Source organism: Sorex araneus, chromosome 2 (assembly GCF_027595985.1).
Source record: "Sorex araneus isolate mSorAra2 chromosome 2, mSorAra2.pri, whole genome shotgun sequence".
Classification (NCBI taxonomy): domain Eukaryota; kingdom Metazoa; phylum Chordata; class Mammalia; order Eulipotyphla; family Soricidae; genus Sorex; species Sorex araneus.
This window is the reverse complement of record NC_073303.1, coordinates 95,031,267-95,055,771: the sequence shown is the minus strand read 5'-3', so window position 1 is coordinate 95,055,771 and position 24,505 is coordinate 95,031,267. Positions and strand designations below refer to the sequence as shown.

The following is a 24,505-nucleotide window of genomic DNA, read 5'->3' as shown; positions in this document are numbered from 1 at the left end:
CACCTTTATTGCAAACCACAACAGCTAATTAGAGAGAGAAAACAGAAGGGAATGCCTTGCCACAGTGGCAGGGTGGGGTGGGGGGGAGATGGGTTTGGGGAGGGTGGGAGGGACACTGGGTTTACGGGTGGTGGAGAATGGGCACTGGTGAAGGGATGGGTTCCCAAACTTTGTATGAGGGAAGTATAAGCACAAAAGTGTATAAATCTGTAACTGTACCCTCACGGTGATTCTCTAATTAAAAATAAATAAATTTAAAAAAAAATAGATTGCTGAACTATTATCACTTTTTTTGAGGGGACCATATCTTGTACTGCTCATAGGTCACTTCTGGTTCAGTGATTGGAGGTCATTCTTGGCAGTGATTGGAGGGTCATGCTGTACCAGAGATTGATCTCAGGCCTCCTTTGAGCAAAGTATGTGTGCCAGCCTTTGAGCCATCTCCCTGGTCTAGCCATCATCTTTTCTTTATTCGCTTATCTGTCATCAGACAGAAAGGTTGCTTCCATGCCTAGTATATTAAAAATAATGTTGTGCTGCAGTAGCATAAAGCTCATACTCCATGAGATAGAAATTTCATTTCCGTCCTTCAGATAAAAACCAAGCAATGTGGCTTCTGGATCATAAAATAGTTCTGTATTTTTTAAAAAAAAAATTTTTGAGGAACATCTATACTGGCTATACCAGTTTACATTGTCACCAAAAGAGCCCAAGGAATCCCTTTTCTCTGGGATCTTCGCTAGCATTTTTAAAAATAATTTCCCTTCCTGATAACTGTCATTCTAACAGTAGAAAATGATATCCCACATAGCTTTGATTTGCCTGTCTCTGATAATCAGTGATGTTGAATGTCCTTTTTCATGAACCTGTTGGCCATCTGTATATCCTCATTGGAAAAATTTCCATGAGACTGTCCACCCACTTTTCACTGGTGTTATTTATTTTCCCTGCTACTGAATTGTTAGGGGCTTCTTATATAATTTGGGTATTAACTCTTACCAGATAAATGGTTTACAAGTATTACATCTCCTTCCATAGATTTCCCTTCTATTTTCCTGATTACTTCTTTTGCTATTTTTAGCTTAAAAAATGTTTTCATTTTATGTCATCTCACTTGCTAATTTTCATGCATTAAATTTAGTTGTCATATCTTTTTAGCCTCTTTAACTGAAATAATTGTCTTCATCTATATTTGTTTCGCTGCACAACAACTGATCCTTTGGAAGAGTACACCCAGATAGCTTGTAGGACAGTCTACATCTGAAATGTGTGTGACTTTTTGTCACTGGATTCAAATTATTATTTTTTACTGCAGGTATGTTGTATATTTTCACTGAATCTTCTTGAGAGTTACAAGCTTGATGATTCCTGCGTCTGATTCCCGGTACAGAGACAGGAGCAACTCTGAGCACTGCTGGGTGCTACCCCAAAACTAAACCAGTAAATAAATGAAAAAGCAGCTATAAAGCATCCCATCCGGGAAGCCAGAGTCTGACCCTCTCTGTTACCTTCCCCTGCATCTTCCCTTGAGGACAGAGTGACATGGTGAAGATAATACCACATAGAAGCTACAGTTTCCTTCATGATACCAGTGTGGCCTGAACAGCTAAGTAGTCTCAACAAACTCATCCGGACCTAACACTTCTTTGTAAACAAGAAACATCTTTGCTTCCAGCATGGAGGCCCACTGAATATGAGCTCTGTTCATAGACAGTGAACTACTATGCCACTAGAGTCATGGCCCATCTTATTCCCTGACTCTGCCACCCACATATCAGATACAATCTAGCTGGTTTTATCAGCTACTGATCTGACTTCTTCTGTCAACCCAGTGGCATAAAAGCATATTAAAAAAGAAAGTCAGAAGGAAGGCAAGGAGTTGAGAAAATTAAGAAGAGAATGAGATCATTAGAAAAGGGAGGCATCTAAATTTATATCAGGGCACGGGAAGAAAGCAGAATAAGTATAACTGGCAGTAGAGAGTCAAAGGGGACATTTACTGAATGCCTACAGCGCCATTTTTAATAGTTTCCTCTCCATCACATCAATGAAATTCCATATCCGCCCTGGGAGGTAGCCACTGTGAGCTTCATATTAGAAATAAACAAACCAAGATTCAGGAAAATTGAGCAAATTCCTGCAGATCATAGAGCAAGGAAAGAGCAGAGGTGGCTTCAGAGACCAGACTCTGCCCTCAAACTAGAGCTCTGTTGGGGTGGCATTACATACATAAGAAGAGTCAAGAGACAACACATGTTGGCGAGGATACGGAGATTTTATCAACCTGGTACACTACAGGTGCAAATGGACAATGGTGCAACTGCTAGGGAAAATAGTATGGAGGGGTCTTAAAAATCTAAAACATAAGCTACCAGTATCTGGCTACTTCACTTCCAACTCTATCTCCCAAGGACCTAAAATCAGAATCTCAGAGAGACTGCAGCCTAGCCAGGTTCATTACAATACTATTCACTGTAGCAAAGGTGTAGAAACAGATACTTGTCCAACATATATGTGTATTTTTTTTAAAGGAACATTGTTTAGCTTTTTCAAAAGAACCAGTTTCACAGTGGTGATGAGGAAGCAAAATAAATGATTTGCATGCATCAAAATGCCTAAGCTGGGTATTCAGTGAGAGTTCTTGGGAAATTAATGCGACAGTTTGGTAATCTCAAATCGGCTTCCAGGTGACAATATCATTCTAGAGAAGGACAGAACTGGGCAAAGCACAGCCAGGCTGCTGGTTGAGAAAGGTGGGAGAAGAAATGGGTGTCTCAAGCTTCAGGAGGACCTCAGATTGGGAATTCATCTAATATGTACTGGACGCCATTAAAACGCCAAAAGATGTATGAGTCTGTGAATGTCTATATGCCATCATGTGATTTATATGCCTCTCTCATTGACGCATATTCTAGTATTAACTTCATTTCCATTTGACTAAACGTCATGGTGCTTGTGCCAGAGATGAATCTATTTTTCAGCCCTTTTTAACCACTTGAAAAAAGCAGATGAAAAGAGTACTCCTAGTCTCCGGTCACTAACACCTGCAAATGCACTCAGACATGGACGCCAGAGGCTGTGCCGCCTTGGCTGCATGCTCTCCTCCTTCCTGCTGGTTCCTCAGTTTCCGGGAGCCCCCTCTCCGGGCTTCAGTAACCTCAGAAGAAACCTGTTGCCACGTCTGAGGGGCTGTGCAGACACCCCACCTGGTGGCCAAATCTGGAATGAACGCTTCCAACAGGGAAGACAGGCAGGTAACACCTGCCTGAACTCCTGCCCAGATCAGTCATGGGTCACATGCGGGACAGAGGGGCACAGTCATCACTAAAGGCACAAGAGAAGTCGTGATACTGAGCAGCACCATTCCTCCAAACTCTGATCACCATACAGTCTCCTAATGAGCAGCCAAGGTGACTGAACCACAGCCAGGAGGCAAGGGTGCGCTGCTAATGGGGACTGTGGGTGAGGGGTGTCTCTCAGCCTTGATGTTCCCGCCTCAAGCAAGGAATCACCAATCCCCTCTTCTCCCGATCCCCAAATAGAGTGTCAGAGGCAGAAGGGATCTACATCTTCCTTTCAGCCCCGCGTGACATCTTGACTGGGAAAGAGGCTCATTGTAGGGTGTGCAGGGGCAAACCTCCAGCCTCAGGCACCTTCCATATTCCTGAGCCCTGGTGTAGATAAAGTGAGAAGCAGCGGTTCAGGCCCAGGGTCCTGAATCCTGGAGATGTGCCTAGCCTCACGGGGACGCCCCCCCCCCTAAGCCCCTCAGTCACACACACACACGCACACAATCCTATTGAATTCCCAGAAAAGAAGCTAAAGGGAGGCATTTTTATTTTTTTACCAGTATAAGCTCCCAATTGGAGCAACACAGGGCGATGGACCCCTAGAAAAGAGTGGCACAAGCAAACAGTGTTACACACACACACACACACACACACACACACACAGCAGTCGGCCACTCTTCTTCCCAACTCCGAGATGCATCATCTAACTCAGCAGCGATCCCAAGAGAAGGGACCCACCCAAAGGCAACAAGCCCGTGCGCGCACGGGAAGATCCGCTTTCCGGGGTGCAGCCTGCACAGTAAGTGCACGACTAGCTCATTCCTTAGAGGCTGGATACCAGCATCCCGAGGAGGTGCCCTAAATGCGCTCCGGCAGACGCACGCACTTGCCCGTCGGCTTGGGAACCATCCTCTGGGAACCACGCTGAGCTTTTTTCAGCCCTGGCATCCAACCTCGGAGAGCGGTTTGCAGCCACCCGGGCACGCGGAGCGGAGAAGGACGCACCGAGAGCAGAGGCAGGTCTCCAACCTAGACTTTAAAACCCTTAAGGCTTCCTCCGTTTTAGCCCGAACCCCGCACCCCAACACGGCTGCCGAGGGGCGCCCCGAGCGCCCCCCGGTACTCACACCAGCGCGTGGTAGAGCAGCGCCCAGCCTCGCGGTCTCTCCAGGGCGTCGTAGATCAAAGTTTGGATGCGCCGGTACCGGGCGTTGTTCCTCTTGACCGGGCGGCTTAGGGGGGTCTTGGCCAGGAGCCCGATGCCCTGCGGGGTCCTCCGCTGCCCCTCATCGCGGCCACCGCCCTCCAGCAGCAGGGTCCCGTCTTTGTCAGCTCCGGCCCCGAGCGCCAAGGTGACTTGCTCCACGTCGGCGGGCGCCAGTCCCACTTTCCGCTCGTCGTCGCCGGCCGCCGCCGCGTCCCCTCCCGCGGGGTTAGCAGCAGCCCCGCCGCCTCCGCCGCCCCCGTCGCCTCCGCCGCCGGCCGCCCCCGCCGCCTTGCGAGCCTTGAGCCCCATCTGCCTCGCCCCGGCCGGCCGCTGCGCCTTCTGCGCTGCTGCTTGGGGAAGAAGGGGCGCTCGGGGTGCGTGGACCAGGCGGCGGCAGCGGCTGCAAGCCCGGGAACTCCAATGCCATGATCTGCGCGCCCCTCCCCACCCCACCCCCCAAAAGCAGGCAAAGGCGCGCCCCCCCCCCCCCGGAGGAGGGGGTGCTGGGGAGGCCGGGCCGGGGAGGGGGGGGATCCGAGGGTCACATCCCGCGCGGCTGAGCCGCGGGACCCCGGAGGGGCGCGGACCGAGCGCGGCTGCGGGGAGCGGACGAGCGCGCGCGAGGCTGGCGCGGAGGCGCTAGGGCGCGCGGCGGCGGCGGGAGCCTGGCACCGCGGCTCCGGGGCGGCGGCGGCGGCGGCACCCGGGCCGGCGAGCCCGAGCCAGCATCGCAGTTTATTTACAAGCCTGGTGCCAGCCGCGCTCCCGCCAGCCACACGCGCCGCCGCCGCCGCCGCCGCCTCCCTCCGCGCTCCCACCCGCGCCCCTCCCCGCCGGCTCCAGCCTCAGCCCCACTACCGCGGCAGCGAGCGGGCGCGCGGGGCGGGCCGAGCGCCGCCACCTCCCTCCCTCCCTCGCCGGGGTGGGGCCCCATTGTCCCGCCCCGTCGCGGCGCCCCGCCTCTCTCCGCAGCCCCCCACCCTGGTCGTCCGGCCGCTCGGGGACTGCCTGGGCCGCCGCCCCGCCACCGCCACCTCGCGGCTGTGTGTGGGGCTCCCCGCGCTCCCGTGGGCGTTGGGGTTTCCCCCGGGCGTGGCGTGGCGGGAAGGGGGGCGGGGAGGGGAGAGAGAGAGAGAATCGTGATGAGGCATGCAATGGGGCGGGAGAGAGGGGTTTCTCTTTTTCTGCTTTCTCCGGGGATCCGCAGCTTTCCCTTCTCGCCTCACCACCTTCCCCACCACCTTCCCCTGCTTCGGAAGTAAATGACAAATTGCTGGGGGTGGGGGCAACATCTCGAACCCGTGCGCTCCGGGCTTGCTCGGATCGCGGTTCTCCCTTCCCCGGGGTTAGAGATTCCCGGTGGCAGGGCCTGCCCTTAATTGCCCTTGGCCCTTTGCTAGCAGGAACTGCAGTGAAGAGAGTAGAAGAAATAGAGCAGGGTCCTCTCTTCTGGCTTCGCTCCTAACTCTTGCAGGGAACCGGTTATCCCTGGCTTGCGGGGCTTGCTGTTCACTCATTGATCCATTGCGGACGCTGTTGGATCTACTTCTGCCTTCTACCCAGCATGGCTGTACTGGAGTTGGTTCCCAAGCACACCTCCCTGTGTGTGAAAGGTAGAAGAGACACAGAAAAGCAAACATCAACAGTCTCCTTTCCATGTTGGTCAATGCTTATGAGGAAACAAAACAAGACGCTGAGGTGTTAGGTTGAGGGTGGTGGCATCTACACATTGGCTGGTCCTGGAATATTTGGGGTGACATATTTGGGAAGAGATGAAAATGACAAGCTGGAACCCAGTAAAGGTCCACGGGAGCCTTCTGGGAAGCAGAACAGCAGGGAGCAGAGTAGAGCAAGACAAGGCACCTCGGGCAGAAGCAGATCTGCACCCAGTGGTGACAAACCACTGAATGTCGTACCCTTTGGACATAACTCTCCCCGCCTCCCACCACCACTCAGAAGAATCTCTTCAAACCCAGTTACTGCTGCTCACTGGCACTCCTCTATTTCCCACTGTCCCCTCCTGTTACTGGTTAGCCTGGAGAGGAGGGACTGTCCCCAGGATCCATCCCTGGTGAGTAAGAGAAGACTGAGGAAGAATGTGCAGTGAACCCAGAGGAGTGAACGCAGGGAAGAGTGGATAGCAAAGGAAAGGAAGAAGAGAAAGGGTTGGAAGAAGGAGAAGGGATGGGGAAGGGAAAAGAGAGAGGAGGGATGGGAGAGAAGGAAGGTCCAGGAGAAGAGGAGAGGGATGAGGAGGTGAAGGGGGACACAGGGGGACATACAGAGGAAAGAGAGGGGAAGGATGGGAGACAAGACGGATAGGGAAGAGCAAAACGAAGTGTGAGCACGTGGGATGTGAGTGGGAGAGGGAAGTCCAGCTGAGGAGAGAACCCGTATAAGTAGCTGTCACCACAGAGGCTCATACCTCAGAACCCAGAAAGGTGAGGTGTGAAAAAAGGGACATGAACATCTATACTATAATATACGAACATCTTTAAAAATCAACAACAACAAAGCGAACAGTGGCAGATTGGCACAAGAACCAACTACTTGAAGGAACAGAATAGTTTGCCCGGAAAGTGGCTCTGACATGACACCTCAGTATAAAGAGCGAACCGGTCACTTGTGGAGCAAGATCACTCATCATTCCTGTAGACTGTGCTCTGGGTTTGATGAGATTCACATGAAATAGCACAGGAGAAAGTGGTGGGCGCTTTCGCCACCCAGCGGCCCCCCTATACGAATGGGTTACCAAATGAATGTGCTGGGCAGTAAGTGGCAGCATATGTCCAAGTTAATGCAATTTATGCTAGTGGGAAGAGCAGAGAGGGAGCCTGCCACTCTTTAAAAGAAGGCCAGAATGGAAGTGGGACCCCCCAAAGCTTGCCCCCAGATATTTGTCAATCCCCCAGGCCAGCACATACACTTTCTGTCCCAGTCTTATTCTACCTACTTAGGGAACAACATTCGCTTTCATACTTGTACAATAAAAATACTTTTGTTTGGTTTGCGGTCACAACCAGTAGTACTTAGGGGCTCTGTGCTCTGTATTTCTGGCTCTGTGCTCACGTCATTCCCAGGTGCCCTGGGAGACCCTGAGGTGCCAAAGGTTGAACTTCTCTTTTTTTATTATTTTATTTTTTAATAAGTGAGTCACCGTGAGGGTACAGTTACAAATTTACCCATGTTCGTCCTTGTGTTTCCCTCCACCAGTGTCCATTCTCTACCACCAATGAACCCAGTATCCCTCCCACCCTCCACTCCCATCCCCCCCCACCCTGCCTCTGTGGCAGGACATTCCATTTTGTTCTCTCTCCTTTTGGGTGTTGTGGTTTGCGATAAAGGTATTGAGCGGCCATCGTGTTCAGTCTCTAGTCTACTTTCAGTATGCTTCTCTCTTCTCACGCGGGGTCCCCAACCACATTTTACTTGGTGTTCCCTACTCTATCCAAGCTGCCTTTCCCCCAGCATATGAGGCCAGTTTCCAAGCCATGGAGCCAACCTCCTGGTATTATATACTGCTATTCTTGGGTGTTAGTCTCCTACTCTGTTATTTTATATTCCACAGATGAGTGCAATATTTCTATGTCTGTCTCTCCCTTTCTGACTCATTTCACTTAGCATGATACTTTCCATGTTGATCCACTTATATGCAAAGTTCATGACTTCATCTTTTCTTACAGCTACATAGCATTCCATTGTATAGATGTACCAAAATTTCTTTAACCAGTCATCTGTTCTCGGGCACTCAGGTTTTTTTCCAGATTCTGGCTATTGTAAACAGTGCTGCAATGAACATATAAGTGCAGATGTCATTTCAACTATGCCTTTTTGTTTCTCCGGGATATATTCCCAGAAGTGAACCTAGACTTCTTAATGCAAGGCATGCCCTTAGGCAATTGAGCCATCTCTCTGGTCCTTTGATTGCTTTTTGTAACACTACCTTTCCCCTCTAGTCCTTTTCTATTATTTATAAATCACATTCATTACCACCTGAAATGACCATATTTAATATGGATATGAAGGGAATGGTACTTGTCTGGAGATAGTATGGTTATTATTACTGTAATAGTAATGGTTACTATTCTGTATCACTGTCATCGATTTGCTCATCGATTTGTTTGAGCAGACGCCAGTAACATCTCCATTCATCCCTGTCGCATTCAGGGGAATGAGACCCATCATAGTTACTGTTTTTGGCATATCGAATATGCTACCAGAGCTTACCAGGCTCGGCCATGTGAGATTCTGCATCACTCTCTTCTGGGAGCTTTGTTCCATAGTCTCTGGATCTTGGCCGTTGTTGAGATTATATGGTGCTGGGGGAGTTTGTGGGTGTGACTGCCAAGCTACTGGAAAACTGGGGTGGAGGAGGCCCAGTTCCAATCAGAACAGGCTTGGAGATCTCAGCCACGGGTCCCGCATACCTGGGTTTCTCTGTCGGTTCCTTCATGGGTGAAGCTCGTCCGAGTGTGTGGAGAGTGGCCTTGAGCATGGCTACTGCTGGGTTCTAGAGGTTTTGGGCTGCCGGGGCTCTGCTTGGGGGGAGGAGGGAAATTCAACCCGCCCCCTTTGAGGGGGTCCCGGTGAAGACAGCCTGGCAAGTGGACAGAATCATGGTTACTATTACTCTAATCAAATGATCAGACCCTCAAGTTCAAAGGCACTTGCTAATGGGAGTTCTGTGCACCTTCTCACCCTGTTCTTCAGATACATTAAAAATCTGTTTTAGAAATCCAAAACCGTGCGGCTGCTAGTGCGGCCACTTGACCTCATATCTCTTCATTCTCAGCAATGGAAAACAAATTATCAAATGCTTCCTTTTCAGCAGGTCCGACTTTAAGGGGGAGAAACTCCAAATAATAATAGTGAGGGTTTTTTGTTGTTGTTGAAATATTGAATGTAATCAAAGTAAAGTGAAGGAAAAGTGAAATTTATCAGTTACACAGGCGGGGTAGGGGGCTGGGAAGGGGGAGTGGGGGGAGGTATACTGTGATTCTTTGTGGTGGAATATGTGCACTGGTGAAGGGATGGGTGTTTGAGCACTGTATATCTGGGACTTAAACCTGAAAGCTTTGTAACTTTCCACATGGTGATTCAATAAAAGAATACATTTAAAAAAAAAGAAAAAGAATCTGCTTTAGAGCCTATTTAAATTTACTTTTATTTGTTGCACCTAAAATGCATAGCACTGGAAACTATGAAAATTAAATCAGCCCGAAGACAAGAATAATTTGTTACCTTGTTACACAGAAATATCTTTGTTATCATTATGACTATAATTAGGACTGGAGCGATAGCACAGTGGGTAGGGCATTTGCCTTGCACGTGGCCAACGCTAGTTTGATTCCTCTGCCCCTCTCGGAAAGCCTGGCAAGCAACCGGAAGTATCCCACCCGCACAGCAGAGCCTGGCAAGCTACCCATGGCGTATTCGATATGCTAAAAACAGTAATAAGTCTCACAACGGAGACATTACTGGTGCCCGCCTGAGCAAATCGATGAACAACTGGACGCCAGTGCTACAGTGCTACATGACTATAATTATTGCCAAAGCCTGCTACATGCCCCCCTGCCAACCTTGGAGACCCATCCTGAACCAAAGTATGGCACCTTTAGGAGGGGTCCAGTCAACCACCTGGTGACAGATTGATTACGCTGGAACTTCCAATTGTGGGCAGAGGAGACATGTCCTCCCTAGAATAGATACATCTTCTGCATACAGACTCTCTCCCCTGCCTATGAGATTTCTTCCAACATCACTATTTATGGACTTAAGAATCCCTTATTTACATACTCATGGAACTTCGCATAATATGGCTTCTGATTAAATAATATATCCCCAAGTGCTTGTTCACTACCTGGGTATAAAGCTAGCTCTGGGAAAAGACTGGACACAGATCTTAGAAAGTAAGGAATATCCTTTGTTTTTATTTTTATTTAGTCATTTGGGCTTGGGGTCACATCCAGCTGTGCTCAGGGGTTTACTCCTGGCTGTACACTCTGGGATCACTCCTGGTGGCGCTCTGCAGACCATATGCGATGCACTTCGATCAAAGTTAGGTCAGTTATATGCAAGGCAAGCACCTCACCCGCTGTACTATCTCTCTGGTCCTCTTTTGCTTTTTTGGAGGAATAGTATAAGCTCCAGTTTGGAGTTTTAGATTAATGCAGGTCAAAAGAAACTGTTTGGAAGAGAAGAAAACTCAGTCATCCCTTGTGTTTTTTATTCTTGAAAGCCCAAATCCTCCACTTTTGCCCTTGTAGCTTTCTCCAGGCCTTGGCTTTTGTTCTCTTTCCCTGGTCTTTGCATCACTTTACATCAAAGGAGATGAAGTCTTGCTCCCTTGGAAGTGAAGAGAATTCCTAAGGATGCATGAGACGCAAAAGAAATTCCTTGCACTCATCATCACAGATTGAGACTTACCAGAGACTTAGACCCAAGCCATCCAAGTTCTAGTCCTGGTTCTGTGAATTTGAGCTTATGGTGCTTTAAAACGTCTGGAACGCCAACTTAGCTGTAGTTTCCTCATATAGGGCCTTCTACCCTCGCTGAGTTGAGCATCTCTCAGGGACCTGTGATGAGATACAGTGATGGAAGTCTATGATACACTATGCACATTGACTACATTCCTCGAAGGCAGCTAGACTGAGTGCTGAAGGCAACTCAAGTCAGGCATGATGGGGGAATGAATGAGCTCTGAGCCAAATGGCACTCACCTTCCCTCCAGATGGCAGTCATTAAAAGAGCCTGCTTAAATTGTTGTCCTTTAGAAAATGGTTTTCTCCTGCCTCACATTTGCAATTTTTACTCTAACCTTTACATTAACTTTGCTATTTCTTACTGCCATGTTTTTCTTTTCCTTTTACATAATTATAATGGGTAAAACATTAAATCCATCCATTTGGTGAATTTATTCATTCATCCTTTCAGGGACACCAATTGATTGCATATTTAAGATACTGCTGCCTGTGGGAAATAGAAAGGAAAATTTTTATTTTATTTTATTTTTTGCTTTTTGGGTCACACCTGGCGATGCTCAGGGGTTACTCCTGGCTCACAAACTCAGGAATTACTCCTGGTGGTGCTCGGGGGACCATATGGGATGCTGGGAATTGAACCCGGGTCGGCCGCGTGCAGGGCTAACATCCTACCTGCTATGCTATCACTCCAGCCCCAGAAAGAAAAAATCTTTAATTAAGTAATTCATTCCATATTTATTTGAAGATATTAGATACAAAGGGCAAAAACAATTTATTTATCTCTGTATCATCATCACCGCACTTTCATGGTTTGGCTCATCATCATCATCATCATCATCATCATCTTTGCTTATATCCAGTGAGTGTGTATTAACTATATGCTTGGTACAGAGGTAAGTGATTGTTATGCATTATCCCATCTCATCTTGACAACAAAGTTATGAAATAGGCATTGTGGTTATTGCTTTATCTAATAACCATGAAATGACTTAAGGAGGTTAAAGAGGTTAAACACCATTCATGGCTGAGAAATGATGGTCCCAGGATTCAAACAGGTTATCTGGAGTCTTGACCTTAAACAACTAAGTTGAATTAATTGCAACAATGCTGTGCCAGGTGGAAGGATCATCACATGCAAAGATTCAGAGTCAAATAGAGATGGTGTTTCCATGTTTTTTTTTTCTAGGAATGTAAGATTATTTAATATTTGAGAATTAAGCAACGTAATTCACATTAACTAGATAAATAGAAGCAAAGAGTTTGCAAGATTGTGTATTTCACTCAATAGTAGAGAAAATGCTTTACAAGTATGAGGGCATGCATGGGTTCAAACCTTGTTGATGCAAATATTATATACATTATATAATACACAATATATTATATGTAATTATGTGATAACATACATAATTTATATTATAATAATTTATATATAATATATGTACACATATAATAATATATGTAATTATATATATAATTTCCAAAATGTGAGATCAGTGGTGATTGTAAAAAAAAATCATGATTTTTTAAAATTTATTTATTTTTAATTAGTGAATCACCGTGAGGGTACAGTTACAGATTTATACACTTTTGTGTTTATGCTTCCCTCATACAAAGTTCGGGAACCCATCCCTTCACCAGTGCCCATTCTCCACCACCAGTAAACCCAGCATCCCTCCCACCCTCCCCAATCCCATCTCCCCCCACCCCGGTGTTTCCATGTTGAGTTCTCGACCAAGGTACACATAACTGCTGCATTCAGAGATGCTTGTTCCATTGAGAGCAAATGAAACATCAGGAACTAGTCCGTTTCTCATGAACATTGTCTTCGTGAAATACAGCTGCAGTCCGACATTTCCACACTCACAGTCGAAGTTGGCCAGCATTCATGCCACTTGGCTAATGTTTGGTGTTATTAGAACGATGTCATTAGTGAAGCAAAGGTGGTATAGTTGCCGACCATCTACCTTCACTCCCATTCCTTCCTATTAGAATTGTTGCCTGACCTTTCTCAAGGGTGACTATGAAGAGTTTCGGTGAAATGGCATCGCCCTGTCGAACTCCTATCTTTACATTGATGATCACTTCCTTGTAGAATGGTGAGATCCTGGCGGTGAATCCGTACTACAGCTCATGGAGGATCTTGATGTACTGAGTTTGAACGCCCTGTTTGGCTAGGGCTTCAATGACCGCTTCAGTCTCAGCAGATTCAAAGGCCTTCTTTAAATCAATGAACGTTAGACAGAGCGGCATCTTGAACTCTCATGAAACTTCGGTAAGCTTGGTCACCATGTGGATATGGTCAATTGTGCTTAATCCTTTTCGGAACCCAGCTTGCTCGTATGGTTGTCCTTCATCTAGTGTGCTGCCAATCCTATTTAGGATGACTCTAGTGAATAACGTGTGGACAATCGACAACAGGCAGATTGTTGTTGCTCACTCCCCCCATGGTTCACTACCTCATCATGGTGAGGGGCTGGCAATGGTGCCTACTGTTACCTGAAAAAAAAATGTAGGGCTGAGTTGCAGAGCATTTGGCATTTCAGAGGCAGAAACTAACCCACCTAAGGTCTCAGACTCCCAGCCTCTCTCCTTGGAGCTGAGCATCCCTCCTCTGTTCCAAGCATTGACTCCCCACTCCTTTCTAGCCACTAGATTATGTACTTTTCCTCTGGATCTTGTTAGAGCACCCAGTTTATCCATGCTATTTACATATTCTAATTACCCACTATCATTTCTCCTTAATGAATAGATGTACCTGTGTTTAGAGCACCTTGCCAGGAGTCTGCCTGTCCAGGAGTATAAGTTTCAATGGAGAAAGGGGTGCGGTGGGCTTATGTGCAGGACACGCAGGACTCAAGCATTTGGTGGCTGAGAGCCACCTTCTTAGGCCAGATAATAGTCGAAGGACAGGCAAAGGATGGAAGAACAGGAACCCAGCCCTGGGCTGGTTGGTAGTCGGTTTATTTCTCTCTCCTCCCCAGCATAGTCCCATCTCTCCCTTTACAGTGCCGTTGTAGTCGTCGTTTTGGTCATAGTCCCAGTCATCAGAGTTCCATCATCCTAGTCTCCTCATAGACCTCAAAGTTCTCTCCTTCGTTATCTCTTCTTCCTCATCTTGGTGAAGTTTCATAATCCTCTACTTCCAGTTATTGTCATCATCTGATTCTCCTAGTCCCAAAGTCTCCAAAGTCTCAGTTCTCCTTGTCTTCAATGTCTTATCTTTGACATTCTAGTCCCCAGCATCTAGTCTTCAGCATCCAGTCCTGACTTTATCGTCTCCAACATCTAGTCTTCAACATCTTCAGCATCTCCTTCCCAGAGTCTAGTCCCCTCTTATTCCTTACAGCGTAGTTATATAGAAATCATTAAAGGGATACAAAAGTGGGGTTGAACATTATCCTAGCAAAGAGAAGTAAAGTCATTCCTTTAGGAGATTAACTCAAGCACAAAATCTCATCTGAGGATTCACCACTCCAGATTACTAGAAGATCCACTCAAGGGTGGGATTCCACCCAGGGTGTATTGCTTTCTTCTTTCTTCAGCTAGTAATCCATTTAAACAGTCATAGTAAATTTAGTTCTTATAATATTTCTAGCAATGTCATTTTGTATGAGCAGAGTAAGAGATATATTAATCTTAAAGGTTGGTTCTTCCTGGGGACATCTTGCTATATATTCCAGACTACAGTCCTCAGGCCAGATTAGTCTTTCCTAACCCCACCAGGGTCCTTATTCAGTTACTTTTTTTTTTTTTTGCATCATGACAGAATTTGTCCATGACCATGCTCTTATCTTATAGTCAAGTATTATGGGGCTTGGCCTGGCCCATTTCAATGCCAGGGTAGCTCACAGCTTTTCCTGGTTTCATCCAGTCCCTCATCAGAACCCTGCTCTTGGAGTAAGGGAAACTGAGGCTTACATCAAGTAAATATAGATGCCCAGGAGTAAATATTATTTTGGAGTCAATTAACTCCCATGTTACATAGCATAGCATCAACTGTCTTTCTGTGTTTATACAAAAAGGACATTGCTTAATAAACCATGCAAATGACACAAAGGAAAGATAAAAGCAATATAGGATTATTAGTGCCTGGTGGAATTGGGTGTTGCACTGTTGTGGGAGTGGCTCAATAAACTTTAAGCTCCCCGTGGGAGGAGCAAGAACAACTCACTGTTATCCAACACAGGAGGGCTGAACATGACAGGCAAGTACTTCCATGGGGCTGGAGCAATAGTGCAACAGGAAAAACACTTTCCTTGCATGAAAAGTTGAACCCTGTTGGCTGACTAGGGTTCAATCTCCTGCAGCCCATATAGTTCCCAGAGTCCACCAGGAGTGATTCCTAAGTGAACAGCCAAGAGTAAGTCCTGCATTACTACTGGTTTTGACCACACCCCATCCTCAAAAAAGAATATTAAGGCCATTTTTTAGCCTCATTGAACTCATTCTCCACAGACATCATGATGATGTTTATTGAGTGATAAGAAGAAAAGTTCCATGCCAACTGAAAAGAAATTCCTTGTTCTTGCTGCAGTCAAATAAGTTCCATTACACCCTTAGTCATTCATGACTATTGGATTTAACACTGAGTCTGTTAAATCCAAAGTCTTCTTAATTCCCATCGCTGAATTATTTGCATAAAGGACGTTGATTCTTAGGTGCTAAGTAACTGGACAGAAAATAATGATAATGATACAGGTCAGTACCTGCGAATAGAGAGAGCCTGAGTCTGTGAGACAACTTGCCCGGGACAGCTATCTTCTCCCTGAAAAATGCTGTGCTTGATCCCAACCATCTTTCACCTGACCCATAATATAGAAATAATCATAATAATGACTTTGAAGTGTTGTTTCAAGATTTATAAATCACTGATATATCAAAGTGAAGCAGTACATACACATTAACTGATAGACTATGGATACTAGCATATTTTAAACATCAAAGTCTAGGACCAAGCCTAATGTTACTCTATCTTTCAGTAACCCATATTTTATATCACATCCCAAAAATGTTTAACTTACTCAATTAAAAGGTTGGTAAATGGTGCCTTTCCTACTATGAAGATACATGCCTGGCCATATTTTATGGTACATATTTTATAATATGTTTAATTTCTTATATATAATCTATATTTTATAAAATTCTTATTGCAGCCATATTCATTTGCAAGTGCTATGATGACATGTCAACAAAGGCTGAGTGGTTTAAAACAAGAAAGTTATTTTTTCCTAATCCCGGAAGTCAGAAGTCCAAAATCAATATCAAGAAGTGTCGGTTATTTAAGGTCTCTCCTTGATGATAGGCAAAGCACTTTCCTACTGTGTCTTCCCATAATTTTCTCTGTGTATGGTTGCTGATATCTCTTGATGTGTCCAAACTTTGTCCCTCATAAGGACACCAGTGAGATTGGATTAATGCCCACCACTACAGTTTCATTTTAAATGAATTATCTCTTTCGAGGCCCAATCTCAAAATGAAGCCACATCCCAATGTCCCCAATGTCGTGGAGAATAGGTTTCAACATGTGAATATTTAGGGGAAACAATTTAGCTCACAAACTTACTCCAGTTATTTTATATTCTACTAAGGATTCATGAATCTAGCCTATGAAATATTATTCCAGTTTTGCCTGTAGCCATGTCCTTTGGTCTCTGCTTGATTTTCTCTAGCATGTTCCTTCCCTAGGAATCCCACTGTTGTATAACCAATATATTCACCCTTAGTGAGTGCACACTTTGTGTTCAGGCCATGTGTCCAGTCCCTTTTCATCTCTGATTTATTTAGTTACCAGAAATGGCAAAGAAGTAGTTATTATATGAATGAACATTTAAGAAGATGCGATGGAGCTAGAGAGATGGTATGGGGCTAAAGACACTGTCCTGAATGCAGCCAACTCTGGTTCTATCTCTGGAACCAGAAACCACCAAGTGCAGTTCTAGAGGACCCTGAGCACCACTAGAGTGGTCCAGATAATCCAAGTATTACATCCTTAGGCTCTTACATTGAACTTGAATTGTCAGTCAAGTTGTTCAAGAATTGCCACAAAGAACCCTGATTCAGAAACACTGCTGAATAGTGTTTCAACTCCCCATGTCCTATTGTTTGCATGTGGTCCTTGGGCCACATTTTTATTCTCACTGAATTCATTCCAATCTCTCTGAACTTCATCTTCCATTATTATTACTATTCTTATAGGACATATTATATAATGTATAATAATAACATTCTAAGGATACCAGTGAAAGTGAGATATTTAAACCGGAAGTCACTATTTAGAGTTCTTTGAATGGAATAAAGAAATTTATACTAAAATGGTCTAATCGATAGGCATAAGCATCTTTGATCATCTATTTTCTAGTTTTTGTACTTAGAATTGTTAAATGTTACTGCTATGAGTTAGCATGGTTTGCAATATTGTTGATGTTTATATTTTTGTTGTTCACATTTACTGCATCTCTATTACAACCAAAGTGATGCATTTCCTGTTGCGATTGCTATATTACATCTCTGCAGAAATAAAAGGTAACTTGCAGAAAATTGATGCAATGCAAGTGAAATTTGTGTTGTAGAGTTACAACTGATTTAAATTCTGTACAATACCCCGAGTCTTACATTGTATAGCCTTTTAAATATTAACTTGTTTTGAACCTTTCAGCACATTAATTTCAGAATTCATGAATTCATCATCTGTATTTCTTTACATTGTTAAAACTCTCCATACTGAATCATTACTAATGAGTTGGATGAAATTGTTTTACAGACATTTGCTTTACATATGCATAGGAGATATGTTCTTAATTTTAAAAATCAACTTCAGCACTTGTCACAATGCATTATCTAACTAATACTCAGAATTTTAGTCTGCTCTTGGTTATCAGGTCACAGAGCAATTTGGAGAAGTTGCATGACCTGCCTGGGCCTCAGTGACATTATCTATAAATAATAGATCATTTATTTATAATAAATAAATTTAATAGGACAGATAATTTCCTTATTTAATCCAAAAGTTGGCTCTCCCAAGGTTTTGTGGCAGGGAATAGAGTTAAGAAGAAAGAGTGTTTAAAGAAAGCACATAACATTTTGTAGGTGAGATGCTAAGAGTTAAAGGTTTAATAATGTTCTCAAAGTCACAAAATCTCTGCCTCCTATATGAGCTCAGTAGCTCTCAGTATCTGCTCATAGATGCAGATGCACAGAAGTAACTTCTAAGAAGCTCATTCTTAGGTTCTTGCTTAAAGAAAAGAGCAGTGTGTGGTTTCATGTGTTAATTCGATTCCTGGCCTCACTAAACGCTAGTTTTGAATTCTGGATAACTTGCTAAGTGTCTGCATCTCAGTTCCCTGACATGGGAAATGAGAATGAAAATCTGTTCTTTATAATATGACTTTCAAATGACAAAAGAAACATAAAGTACAATATAGTAGTAGTTCTATAAATGTCAGTTTGTTTGTCACCTCTTTAAGTAAACTAAAAAGGAAACTTAGTGTAGCGTCAAAGCAGAACAAAGTTCAGCTCTTGCCTCTGTCTCTAACTTACTGTGACCTAGGGCAATTTTTTCAGTCTCCTTGTTTCTTTTTCTTTCCACAAGTAAAGCTGAAGTGTTGGTACTACTTCTAAATTTTGTTCTTAAGATTGCAAGAATTCTGAGCACAGAGTGCCTCAATATAAATGCTAGTTCTATTTTTCCTATTGTTAATTGATGATAAAGGCAGTCAGGCAGAGTGAAGGTCAAAGAGAGACACTACAAAGATGTGTATAGAAAAACTTGAAAAGAATCTGCCTTAAAAACAGGACTAATACTAACAGAAATTGTGACCAAGGGTGTACATTTCAACTTTCCAATTATTAGCTCAAGCGAACAGCATTACAGGATAAAAGAGTTCTGCTTAATCAAGAAATTGCATGAATCATAATTTTGAAAAATGTTAATGGGGAGTATTATGTATTTATATACAGTTCTGAAAGATTTATGCTAGTCTTAATAGCTGGAGATGTCCTTCAATATTTCCATCTGCCTTGGAATAGGTCTAATATGATAATAAACAGGAAATTGTCTGGGCTAAAGGACATGCAGTTCTGTTTTGAGCCATAAAATAGACAAGGATGCTGACATAGCATATTAATTAGCTGATCCTTTCCTTTCCAAATGAAGAGCTCAGTTTTATATTACTTGCATGGGTAAAAAACCTGGCATTGTAGTTTGGGGATCTTGCTCACTAAATACTTGGAAAGCATCTATGAGTTTCTAGGATCTAGATTTGGCAAGGAGTGTAGCAAGACATAACCTAAACCATGGAAAATTTCTCACTATCTGGGAAGGTGATGGAGAAAGTTAAAACTAGAGTAAAAATAACTGCAGAAAGGTCTTCCATAAATACATGTGCTTTTCCAAACTATGCTCTATGATTTTATCTTGCTGTTATTTGGAATCTTGTGAGCCACATCTTTCCTTTTTTTTTTCAGACAGAGGCTGAGATCATTTTCCCCTACTCTCCTAATTATGGTATGTATTTAAAAACTCATTCAGGGGGCACAGAGATATTACTATAGCGGTAAGCACTTGCCTTAATGCACCCAACCCACATTCAATCCCAGCATCACATATAGTTTTCTGAGCACCACCAGAAATGATCTCAGAACACAGAGCCAAAAGTAAACCTTGAACACAGCGTGCTCCACAATCAAACAAACAAATTTTAAAGTACATTCATTTCATGAAGTGTATTGTGTAATTGCTAGTAGAATATTCTCCGTCTGGAGTATTTCTGAAGGAATTAACTTGAGATACTAAGATTCAAAGAGGTTCTTTATTGCATTATTTGTAAATTAAAAAATCTCATTGAATAATTAAACGAGTGAATGTTTACTGCATAGTATGATAAGCATTAATAGAGAAATAGACACAAAATTCTATAAATGGTAAAAACTATAAATCGTGGGGGTTTTGAATTGCAAAAAAATTTTAGAGTGGAATAATTTCAAAAAATGTGCTCTCAATATGAGAAAGAAATGATCAGTGAAAAGTAAAGGGACTAGCAAAGTCTTCATTTGGACTATGAAATTCGATGTTATTAGTAGGAAAATACTAAAAGGAGGTATGATGCCTTCTGGTCTTGTTGGTATTATCTGGGTGACCTTGAACCCATGTAGACTTACCATTGAACCTCTCTATGTTTGCTCACATTTAAATGACAGGCTTGTAATAATACCTTGTATTGGTTAATTTTCATTGTTTGGGTGGTACAGTGTCTTCCTACAGCAGAGCATCAAGACTGAAGGAAGTCTTGTGGTTTATTCCTACAATGTACCCATAATTTAGTTAAGGTATAGAACATAAAGAAGTTCTTCCCAAGGGCATAAACTTTTCTCTAAATATCAGGTTCTGGACCTCAGCAGAAGAGGGGAAATAGAGGCAATTAAAAAAGTGCCACTAATCAACATGCATAGTATCAGGCTAAGTGAAATGAGTCAGAAAGAGAGAGACAGACATAGAAAGATAGCGCTCATCTGTGGAATATAAAATAACAGAGTAGGAGACTAATATCCAAGAATAGTAGAAATAAGTACCAGTAGATTGTCTCCATGGCATGGAAGCTGGTCTCACATCCTGGGGAAACAGGCAGCTCAGATAGAGAAGGGAACACCAAGTAAAATGTGGTTGGAGATCCCGCCTGGGAAGGGAGATTCGTGCTGAAAGTAGACTAGAGACTGAACACAATGGCCACTCAATACCCCTATTGCAAACAACAACACCCAATTGGAGCGAGAGAACAAAAGGGAATGCCCTGCCACAGAGGCAGGGTGGAGTGGGGGGGAGATGGGATTGAGGGGTGGGAGGGATACTGGGCTTATTGGTGGTGGAGAATGGGCACTGGTGGAGGAATGTGTTTTCGAACATTGTATGAGGGAAAAACAAGCTCCAAAATGTGTGAATCTGTATCTGTACCCTCTTGGTGATTCACTAATTAAAAAATAAAATAATTTTTTTAAAAAAGTGCCACTAGTAGAAAAACTGATGGCAGAAAATAATCAGTCTTGGTCTTAAAATAGTTAACTGTAACTTTGATTTTAAGCAAACCTTTGCCCACTTTATTTATAAATTATACTAGCTTATTAAAAGATATATTGCAGCTTTTTCTGGTTACTGAGGCACCTGGCACCATGAGCAGCAAAGTGTCCCTTGACACCCTATACGAGGTGGTGTGGGATGTCCTTTGTGGGAACCATCCCAAGCACCGAGAGTTCCTCAAGGTGGTGGAACTGCAGGTCAGCCTCAAGAACTATAACCCACAGAAGGACAAGCACTTCTCGGACACCATCAGGTTCAAGTCCACCTCTCACCCCAAGTTTACATGTGTGTTTTGGGGGACCAGTGCCACTGAGATGAGGCCAACGCTGTGGATATCCCCCAAATGCACATTGAAGAAACTCAATAAGAATCAGAAGCTGGTGAAGAAGCTGGCCAAGAATTATGATTCTTTTCTGGCTTCAGAGTCTCTAATTAAGCAGATTCTCCAGAATCTTGGTCCCTGTATTGAATAAGGCTGCCAAGTTTCCTTCTCTGCTGACCCACAACAAAAACATGGTGGCCAAGATTGATGAAGTGAAGTCCACAATCAAGTTCCAGATGAATGTGCTGTGTTTGGCGGTGGCTGTCAGTCACGTGAAGATGACAGACGAAGAGCTTGTCTATAAACATGCACTTGACTGTTAATTTCCTGGTGTTATTGCTCAAGAAGAGCTTTGCAGAATGTCTGGGCCTTATACATCAAGAGTATCATACATCAAGAGTACAGGAGAGCCCCAGTGCCTGTTCTAGGCACCACTGAATAAACCAAGTACTTCCATGAAAATAAAAAAAAAGTTATGTTGCTTCAAACATTAAGGTTTACCAAGAAAAATTAACATCTGCCAAAGCTTTTCTTTCTTCCACTCAAAGGAAAATGCTTTTCCTTATTTCCACTGTTGGGCCATCTTCTACAAGGTACAACCAATGGAGTTTATAAAAATGTAAATGCGATTGTGTCCAGCACCCTGCCACCTTTAATACCTGTGTTTAAATGTGTTCACTCGGTCACCAGTTCCAATAAGATCAAGACCTCTGTCCTCAACTCCACCTCTCTCCTCCAGCTTCCCCTGCCATCTTTTCCCTCTGTATTTACCCAAGTCTGTACTCTTGTAAATATATTGGGCTACTGCTAAATCCTACCTTGATTTATGCTCTCCTTTTGCCCTTGAATAGAATTTCTTACCTGGCTCATCATGCAAATATCTACTCATCTTTCCGGTCTCAGCTGAGCATCATGTTCTCTTTGAAACCTTCTCTGACCTCTCTTGCCCTGCTAGTTTGCTGCATTTCTCCTTTGTAATTTCTCCTAATTAAAATGTGCCAGCACAGGCTGCTCTTCCATCAAAAAATAAATTCAATCTATTCATTTTTCTACTTGTCTAGCCCCCAATACAGACTAAAAGACCCTTCATAACAGAAAGTGGGCTTTCAGAGCTTAGTATCTTCAATACCCATCATGATATTATATTTTTTATTGTTTCGGGGACACACCTGGCTATGTTTAGGGCTTACTTCTGACTCTGTGCTCAAGGACCACTCCTGGTGAGGTTCAGGAGACTATATATGGTAACAGGACTCAAGCTTAGGTCAGTCACATATAAAGCAAGTGCCTTACCCACTGTACTATCTCTCTGACCAATATTATTTTTTAATAATTTATTTATTTTTAATTAGTGAATCAACGTGAGGGTACAGCTACAGATTTATACATTTTTGTGCTCATGTTTCCCCCATATAAGGTTCGAGAACCCATCCCTTCACCAGTGCCCATTCTCCACCACCAGTAAACCCAGCATCTCTCCCACCCTCCCCATTCCCGTCTTCCCCCACCCCACACTGCTACTATGGCAGGGTATTCCCTTTTGATCTCTCTCTCTGATTAGGTGTTGTGGTTTGCAATAAAGGTGTTGAGTGGCCATTGTGTTCAGTCTCTAGTCTATATTCGGCCCGCATCACCCTTCCTCCACATGACCTCCGACTACATTTTACTTGGTGTTTCCTTCTCTGAGTTGCCCAGAATGAGAGACCAGCCTCCAAGACATGGAGACAACCTCCTGGTACTTATTTCTACTAATCTTGGGTATTAGTCTTATAGTCTATTATTCTATATTCCACAGATGAGTGCAATCTTTCTATGTCTTTCTCTCTCTTTCTGACTCATTTCACTTAGCATGATACTTTCCATGCTGATCCACTTATATGCAAACGTTATGACCTCATTTTTTCTAACAGCTGCATAGTATTCCATGGCATAGATGTACCAGAGTTTCTTCAACCAGTCATCTGTTCTAGGGCACTCGGGTTTTTTCCAGATTCTGGCTATTGTAAACAGTGCTGCGATGAACATATAAGTGCAGATGTCATTTCAACTATACTTTTTGGCTTTTCTGGGATATATTCCCAGCAGTGGTATTGCTGGGTCAAATGGGAGCTCAACCTCTAATTTTTTGAGAATCGTCCATATTGTTTTCCAAAAGGGCTGAACTAGTCGGCATTCCCACCAGCAGTGTAGAAGGATCCCTTTCTCCCCACATCCTCTCCAACAGCAGTTGCTTTTGTTCTTTTGGATGTGTGCTAGCCTCTGTGGTGTGAGGTGGTATCTCGTGGTTGTTTTGACCTGCATTGACCAATATTATTTTTACATTGACTCATTTAGCACAAATTTATTAAGTCCATTTAAAATGATCTGCACTTTATTAGGCATTGGTAGGCCTACAATACAGTAGCAGAGACTGTTGTTTGTCATAATCAACTACTTTCATAGTGGTAGGTAGGTACATAGTCAGGCAACTACAGCATGCATTTTGGGGCCTGAAAGATAGTACAGAGGGCTTTATTTTTCATGCACCTGACCTGGGTTCAATCAATGGCACCTCGTATGGTTTCCCGAGGTTTGTCAGTAATAATCCCCAAGTACAGAACCAGAAGTAAGCCCTGAACACTCCTGGGTATGCCCCCTCCACAAAATAAAATGCATTTGGCAACTTCTCTTGCTGTTAATATGGTTATATGATCATGTGAACTCATCCTAATGGGATGTGAATTGAAGTTTTGTGTTTATTCTCCGGGTTATGGTCTTAAGAGAAAGGGAATTTTTATTTGACTTTTCCCTTCTTCTGCTGTTCTGACGTAAGAGCAGAAGTGGCAACAGTTCTTGTGGATCATAAGATGAAAGTGACATGTTGAGAACAATGGCAGGAGAACATGTTAAAGCAGCAAATTTCTCCTCTATGGTAGTTCTTCACACCGTCTCCAGATTGACTCTAGACTGGTGAGCAAATTAAATCAAAGGTAGCCTGTTTAAACCAACATATTGAGAGACACATCTTGGTCTTGTTTGGATAGCTTTGGCAAAATACCCTATACTCAGTGACTGAAAAATAATAGGATACATTTCTCACAGTCATAAAGACTGAAAAGCAAGGAAGAAAGTGCTGACTGATTCATGGTACTATGA

The 24,505-nt window shown here is 43.7% G+C and overlaps 1 protein-coding gene, 1 long non-coding RNA gene and 1 pseudogene across 4 annotated transcripts in view; 2 read left to right on the top strand and 1 right to left on the bottom strand.

Moving 5' to 3' along the window:
* KCNQ3 (potassium voltage-gated channel subfamily Q member 3) overlaps nucleotides 1–5,273 on the bottom strand; it is a 358,449-nt gene extending 353,176 nt beyond the window's left edge. Inside the window, exon 1 of the mRNA XM_004602450.3 lies at nucleotides 4,418–5,273. Coding sequence (XP_004602507.2) covers nucleotides 4,418–4,806 — 389 coding nt within the window. The 5' untranslated portion in view covers nucleotides 4,807–5,273. The remainder of the gene's footprint in view (nucleotides 1–4,417) is intronic.
* LOC129402351 (uncharacterized) overlaps nucleotides 4,112–24,505 on the top strand; it is a 41,426-nt gene continuing 21,032 nt past the window's right edge. For all 3 annotated transcript variants that reach the window (XR_008628640.1, XR_008628641.1, XR_008628639.1), the window contains exons 1-2: nucleotides 4,112–4,310; nucleotides 19,447–19,482. This is a non-coding gene — a long non-coding RNA (uncharacterized LOC129402351). The remainder of the gene's footprint in view (nucleotides 4,311–19,446; nucleotides 19,483–24,505) is intronic.
* LOC101554982 (60S ribosomal protein L10a-like) lies at nucleotides 21,141–21,777 on the top strand (annotated as a pseudogene).